The following is a 7,503-nucleotide window of genomic DNA, read 5'->3' on the forward strand; positions in this document are numbered from 1 at the left end:
TCGTGCTTGAGTTGTGACAAAGTCAATTGCCAATGTGCCATAATGTTTATTTGATATTAAGATTAAAGTCATTGTTGTGTTGATGGAGCTTATTTTTCAACTCCTACAAAGGCTGAGGGTTTTTTTTTTTTCTGTAAAATTATATGGACTCGTTCATTAAATGAACTAATAAATTTCTCTTTTAAAAAAAATCGTTAAATGCTAGTTGTCAACCGATTTAGAGCATATTTAAAATATATGGATTAAATCACAAACAATTGTGCATCTAGTTTGAATATATTGTGTTACAAAACATAAATAGAGGGAGGATTCTAACGGGGGTTAGGGGGTTTGGCCCCTAAACTTTTGAAAAAATTTGATTTTTACCTTGAAATTTTTAGAAAATTTTAATTAGGCCTCCTCAAATTTTAAAAATTACCATTATATATTTTAATTTATTTGACAATTTTAATTAAGCTATCTTAAAATATTTAAAAATGTCATTAATCTCATTAGAAAACCCCTATTTTTTTTAAAATGTTCCCATTGGACTCCTAAAATTTTTGATTTTTTTTACCAGACCCTCCAAACTTAATCTTAGGACCTGTCATTACAGATAATTTTAATAAAATTTAGAAAAGCTATTTTTATTTTTTACTATGTTGATCTAAGTTATCCATACAATAGTCATACACAATGTGTTCTATTTTTCACATCAAACTTGAGTGAAAAAATTAATGTTAATATTCAATTTAATGGTTAAGCTGAGAGAAAGAGTTTATTGATATCATATGAATATTTTGATGACTTCAATTAGAATATGTTGAAGTTTGAGAGCAATTTAAAATTTTAAATCATGGTTTAAGGATCTCTAGTGGAATTAATCCTTTATTTATTACAGCGAATTATGGAGTTTGGGCCGGGGGGGTCACTGCACGTGATTATTAGGCCAACGACAGCTCAATTGTGCGACACGTGTACGGTATTTACGTAAAGAAAGATATCTAAGTCAAACGGGGAGCTGAGCGGTTCATTAATTCACGGACCTAATTACGAGTCTAGCTGCTAAGTCGACGGGTGTGTCTTGCTCGGTCTTGTTGGAACTTGGAACCGGATGGATCGAATAAATCAGTTTCTCAATGGACGGTTTGGAATCACTGAAAAATTGAAAATCGAATTAAAAATTAATCGTTGAACTAAATTATTTTTTTAAATTAATTTTAATGATTTATTTAATTATTGTTTGATCAACAGTCAAATTTTTAAAATATTAACTTTACTCATTTTATTATTTGAAAGGAACTAAACTAAATATATCTGAAATTAAATCAAAATTAATCTAGATACAACGTACCTAAACATTTGCACATGATTAGTTGTAATGCCAAAGGTTCATTAATAAAATCATTGTAAATAAGATCATTTGAATATCTTATGATACAATTATATAAATTAATATCATTTTTAAAATTTGAAAGCCATTAATTCTGTTGGCCCAAAAAAGAGAAAGGGCCAATCAAACAATCAATGTACAGTCAAGGTTGGTACAGATGAAGGAGACTTTGACAAGCTCTCTTCTTGAACACCTCTATCAAGCGTGATTTACACCGTCAAACTCAAACCCAGACCTCAAAATTTGAGTCCATCTCAACATCAGCCACCAAGACCAAAAAACCAACAACAATAAAAAAATGACCTAACCCACATGACAGGAATCTGAAGCCTCAATTCCGAACTCAAAATGACAGAAATCGGAAACAACGCAAACCTGAAACCGTTTGATCAGAGATGTTCTAAAACCAACTTGACCCAAGTCTAATTCGCACCCATCTAAGAACAACGGTTGGAAGTACACATCCAACTCAAGCTTGAAGAGATAAATTAAAATACAATGGTGGAGTTTATTGATCTAAAAAGGTAGTAATAAGATCAATGAAATCATCAAAGACCAGACAAATTGTCCACCCAAGGAAGAGGCACCTGACAAATGACCATTTCATGATAAAAAAGCGGGACTCAACAAGAACGTTTGCCAACAAACACTTACCAAAAAACGCTTTTGAATACCGGGAAACTGTTTTCAGAGTAATTACATTACTCCAGTCAAAACCAAAACAAAAAAAGGGAGAGTTTTTAAGTAGAGTGTTGAGATTTTCATATGGCATTCTACAAGGACACTTGCAGTGTTATCGACCAAAGCTCCCCACACAATCAATCAATTGAAGGCATTCCCTGGGTACTCAAATATTGTTGAGAAGAAGCAGCGGCAATGGATCATAACATTTCTTGGGACCGTCTCACGCAGCGGCTAACCTTCCTCTTGAATTCATCTCTTGTCTCTCTCCATTCTTTCTGCAAATACACACACAGAAAATAAAAAAATAAAAAAAGGAATGTTGATTGTATGAAAAAGAAAAATCATAGTTTTGATTCTTTGGTCCGTCAAAAATAGTAAGACATCAATGTCAAAAATGTTTTAAATTCGATCAAACTATAGTTTGTCACTCTACCATGATGAAATTTGAGATTTAATCATTCTACTTTAATTTAGCATAATTGGATCCCGTCCAAATTGATAATAGTTACGGTTGCCTTTGGCATGAAAAATGGAAAGAAGACAAATTAGTTTATTTTAGTAAAATTTATAATTAGAACAATTTATTTAGCAAGTGTTTTATTGCAATTAAAAGTCCTTAAATTATAGTTTCTGATCCAACATGAATAAAACCCTATATACCTTCTATTCAAGAGAACAATTATTAGTAAAAAAATAAGACAAAGTTATTTTAATTTAGGTTTAAGACTCTCTTCCTAATGAGTTCGGGAACTTTGGGAACTCCCTTCGAAGAATTTAAGGTTATGAGCTCCAATCGATTAGTTCCATACCGACCATAACAATATAATTGTGTTCATAACTGTTAATTGATATAACAGTGTTGATAATGTTAACAGACTCATGGAAATTCCCTGTCACTACTTTAACTGCAACAGTGAATAGCTTTATCAAATTGAAGGTACTAATAATATTATAAAAGTAGAAAGACCAAATTATGCCAAATTAGAGTGAAAAATCCCAAATTCCAGCATAGTAAAGGGGCTAAAACATAATTAAACCTTTTGAATTCACTACCTCACATGTGAAATCCTATCATAGAATGATGCTAGCCACCACAGATGTGATAAGGGAACGCAAACCATAGATGAAGACTTATTGAGATGAAAGCACTAGTGCATGTTAGAACACCATACAATCAGAATGCTCATTTTAATTGACAATTAGCTGACATGAGCTTAATCCAATAAGCTTTTAAAGAAAGTTTCATCATACTAGCCCCTTAGGACATATGTTAGTTTGTATCAAACATTATGCAGAAATTAATTAGCCATACTGAATGTAATGAGGTGACCACCAGAATATCTAATAAGAAACAATAAATTAAAGAACAAAAAAGCAACGAAAAGGAAACATATGAATCAAGAATCACTTACTGCAGCTTCAACATTCGCAGGGGATTCATCGTTAGGGCTGGAAAGCATTGATATGATACTCAAAACAATACTTTCAACCTGCCAAATAGCAAGAATATACATTTGTTAATGCAGTACCAGTAACGTAGGGCAAAAAATGAGGGAAAAACAATAGTGAGGAGCACGTTGAGAAAACATTTCAAACTAATGAATACAACACTTCAAATCTCCACATCATAAACAGATAACAAAAGGCTTTAAGACCATAATCAAACCATGAGAGCTGATAACCACAAGACAAAGCAATGCACCTTAGAAAAAACATTTGGATCAATAATGAGATGAAAGAATAGGAAATAACAATAGAGACTAAATTGTTTTATAACTTGAAACTTTTGATGGTTCCTCCACTAAACCGAGTCTATCTGAAACCGATTAAGTTTCTGTACATGAACTTTTTACTCTGTTTCATCCAAATTTAAGCTACCGACATGACTTACAATTTATATTCGTGTTCTCTTTCCTTCTTATATTGTTTTTCCTTCCAGATATCTTTTACCTTTAACATTGGTCTTCATTTGTTTCATTCATGTTATTATCTTTTTCGGTCCACACATCACATGATCAGTCCATTCTATGTCATCCTTATTTTTATCAATAATTCTTTTTAACTGATATAATCACCATCCTTTGAAAGAAGAATTGTCTCTCGAGTCACTCACATTTATCCAACACCAAATTAATTTTACACCTCTAACTCTCAATCACCTGATAAACTTAAACAATCAAAATTAATCATCTACCATCTTCTTTAATTCACCCATCCAAGTTGAGAGGTATCTTACAGTCATAAAACATTCTGACCACATTCCTACAAAAAATATCCCCTTCAATCCTTAGTTCTAGTAAGAATAAATCATTGAATATTAGCATTCAGATTCATATAAATTTTGGTTTCTAATCACATGCATATCTCTTACTATTTCCAGGAAATATAAGAGCTGTTTCCTATCTTCATTTGTTGTCTGAAAAAAGAATACTACTTGATTGCAATCAAGTATAACTCTGAGAAAATCTGAAATCTACCGCACCATGAATGCAAATGTTATTAGCACTTGAACAGGCACAAAAAAAAAAAAAAAAAAAAAAAAAGACAAACAAATGACACTTCATAAACATACTGTATGGACTGGCATCCAGCGCTCACTTGCAAGCTCATAGCCATTTGGATCATCACCCGGAGGATGAAGAATTGATATGCAAACACGCCCATCAGGATAAACTGCAACACACATCAAGATGGGTTTAGTTCTTGCATCACATAAAGGCAAGTGAGAAGTTGAAGAAACAAAGGTATACCATTAGGATGCCAAATCTCTGATGTAAATTTGACTGTTGGAGGGCTGTTTGGATAATTTGGTGGAAAACTCATGATAGCATTGAAAAATCCCCCTTCACTGAAATTAGAACATTTACGTTAAGGAACTCTAAAAGTAAACATAAATTAGAAATATATATATTCCCCAGATGAGAGATTAACAAAGAAATTATTCCCAGAGCAGCATACACCATAAGCAATTCCACGAGAACTCAATTCAAAATCAAGATTACTCGAGAGTAGCAAACCAAATGGTTGAGTAAGCTACAAAGCAAAGATTACTCAATCTAATACCAACATTACTAAAGAACAACAAAAAACCATAACATCAGTTCATGATCCAATGTCAAGAAACAAAACCCACATCGAGAATCCATAATAAACACTAAATTTCAATTCAAGAAACAAACTTTACCACCCAACCACCTCCCCCCCCCAAAAAAAAAAAAAAAAAAAAAAAGAACTTACTAAAGAGTATCAGGAGGTCCAATAATTGTTACACTCCATTCAAAGATATTGTTCTCATCGACCAATCCAGCCGAGAACCCATCAACCGGATTCTTACAAAGATCTGCAAAAGAAAAGATCAATAAAAAACCCGATTCAAACCAAACCCCAAAAAAAGATTCATATCGAGAATCGCTAAATTGAAAACGATCGAAGAAGAAAAAGAACTACCTTTGAGCTGTTTTTGAAGGAGGAGGCTGGCTTGAGATGCCATGTAAAAGATGAGAGAGAGAGAGAGAGAGCTGAGAAAAAGCTCTGGGATTTCAGGAGAGGAAAAATAAAAGAAAATTTATAAGCAGACACTCCGTTTTACTTTATAGATAGAGTGAATTAGCCGATAGTGGACTTAAATATTGTGCAAAGTTGAGATAGGATTAGGTACGGTTCGATTTGTTTCTACATTCGTTTTACCACGAATTGGGAGTTGCCACGCAAGAGTTAAAGAGTTGGAATAATAGTAAAAATTGGAAATTTGATTTTTTTTCTGGTAAACTCCACAAATCTTCGCTCAACTATGTTGGGTTGCCGTGGTGATATTTGATTTCGTTCCCCTGATAATAGAATTCTTTTCTAAGTAGTATGATAATACATTTAATTTTTAATACTTATATATTTTATCAATTTAATTAATAATGTATTAAAAATTATAGCTAAATTTAATGAAAATAGAATCTAAAATTTAAATGAAAAAAGAAAATAAAATCTCTTGCAAATAAGATAAGAATGAACAATGCGGATGAGTTGACAATGAATTCCAAGCCGAAGCGACTAATCCGATCTATTTTTCATATTCATAAGAGTTCGTCTATGTTTATGCTTTACGAATATAATATTTTTTAGGTATTTTTAATAACATCAAGTGCTATTCTAATTTTGATATTTCTAATTTCTAAAATTTTAGCCTCGATTAAAAGGATTCAGAAAAAACTTTCTAATTATAAATTAGATATAAAAACAATGTACGATACTTGATTACAATTTCGAATACAATAATTTCAATTTAACAACATTACTTCTCCCAACACTAATCGAAATGTTGATTTCTAAGAATTATGTATTTCCTAAATGACTTTAGAATAAAGATAATTACAAGATATATAATTTACCTCTCTTAATTTTCTGGTATATTTCATAAAAATAAAAATAACATAGTATCAAAAATTAAAACATGCTTGCTGGACAAATAAATTTTAATAAGCACCAAGTAAAATAGTTCAAAATATAAAAACTTTAAGGAAACATGAAACAAACTAAAAGAATATCAACTTTTGAAGAATTTGGTAGAGTAACAAAGTTCAACTATAATCAAACATCAAGTCTTATTCAAGGAGAACAACGATAGAAATTCTAAAAGCCAAAATGTTAAGAGGAAAACGATAATTAAATCTATGTTCAGAAGATAACTGTATCAATTGGATAAATACAGTAGGGTTGAAAATATTTTTATACTTGTGAAAATATTGTGTGGGATGGTGGAATGAGAGGGAAATGGATTGTAAATTTTTATTTTTTATTTTTTGCAAATGTCTTTGAAAACTTTGGTTAGAAAGTTCACTACAAGAAAACAGACTTTTAGCTGTAGTTTTTTTTTCTTTCTAGAACTATTTGCAGCGTTTTCACAAGCGCTGCAAAAAACGCCGCTATAGAAAACGCCGCAACAATTTGCGGTGTTTATTTGAAAAAAACGCCACAAAAGATCATGACTTTTAGCGGCGTTTGTGGAAAAAGCGCCGCTAAAAATCATGGCCTTTAGCGGCGCTTTTGTTACAAACGCCGCTAATTTTGACAGATTTGCAATGTACATTTTTCACCAATATCCAACCCTTCTTGCATTAAATCCAACCAAAAACAGCAAATATAGCATTGAATCCAACCAAATACAGCAAATGTAGCATAAAAAAATACAACAAAAAAAGTTAAATCTAAATGATACTTCAAATTCAACGAAAGATATATGATGTAAATTAATAAATGAAGTATAACTCAAAATATTCTTACAATAATGTTAAATGTGACAATGTTAAAAATATTCTTACAATAAGAAAACAAATGTCTAAGATGGCGGCTTTTACGATTGCTGAAACATATGCATCATATCTTTGAAGTCAGAGTGGAGCTCATCTACTTTTTGCTCCTTTCTGCTTATCATTCTTTGCCGCTTGCCTCCCTCA

General features: G+C 31.7%; 1 protein-coding gene across 1 annotated transcript; it reads right to left on the bottom strand.

The window, feature by feature from the left end:
• Positions 1 to 1,440: 1,440 nt before the first annotated feature.
• On the bottom strand, positions 1,441 to 5,674 carry LOC108483708 (ubiquitin-conjugating enzyme E2 7). The gene is made up of 6 exons (XM_053026932.1): positions 5,504 to 5,674; positions 5,294 to 5,396; positions 4,807 to 4,904; positions 4,629 to 4,729; positions 3,469 to 3,546; positions 1,441 to 2,331 (listed from the first exon to the last, which is right to left on the bottom strand). The coding sequence occupies exons 1-6, from the start codon at positions 5,544 to 5,546 to the stop codon at positions 2,254 to 2,256; spliced, it is 501 nt and encodes a 166-aa protein (XP_052882892.1). The 5' UTR covers positions 5,547 to 5,674; the 3' UTR covers positions 1,441 to 2,253.
• Positions 5,675 to 7,503: the final 1,829 nt, after the last annotated feature.

The sequence above is a fragment of the Gossypium arboreum genome, chromosome 1, assembly GCF_025698485.1.
Source record: "Gossypium arboreum isolate Shixiya-1 chromosome 1, ASM2569848v2, whole genome shotgun sequence".
NCBI classification, from domain to species: Eukaryota; Viridiplantae; Streptophyta; class Magnoliopsida; order Malvales; family Malvaceae; genus Gossypium; species Gossypium arboreum.

What these genes read in the sequence shown, in the direction of transcription:
- LOC108483708 (XM_053026932.1), bottom strand. Translation starts at nt 5,546, where the DNA reads ATGGCATCTCAAGCCAGCCTCCTCCTTCAAAAACAGCTCAAAG. An exon ending in GGACCTCCTGATACTCTTTA is followed by an intron (nt 4,905 to 5,293) that starts GTAAGTTCTTTT and finishes TTCTAATTTCAG; the next exon opens with TGAAGGGGGATTTTTCAATG. An exon ending in GCTGGATGCCAGTCCATACA is followed by an intron (nt 3,547 to 4,628) that starts GTATGTTTATGA and finishes GCTATTTGGCAG; the next exon opens with GTTGAAAGTATTGTTTTGAG.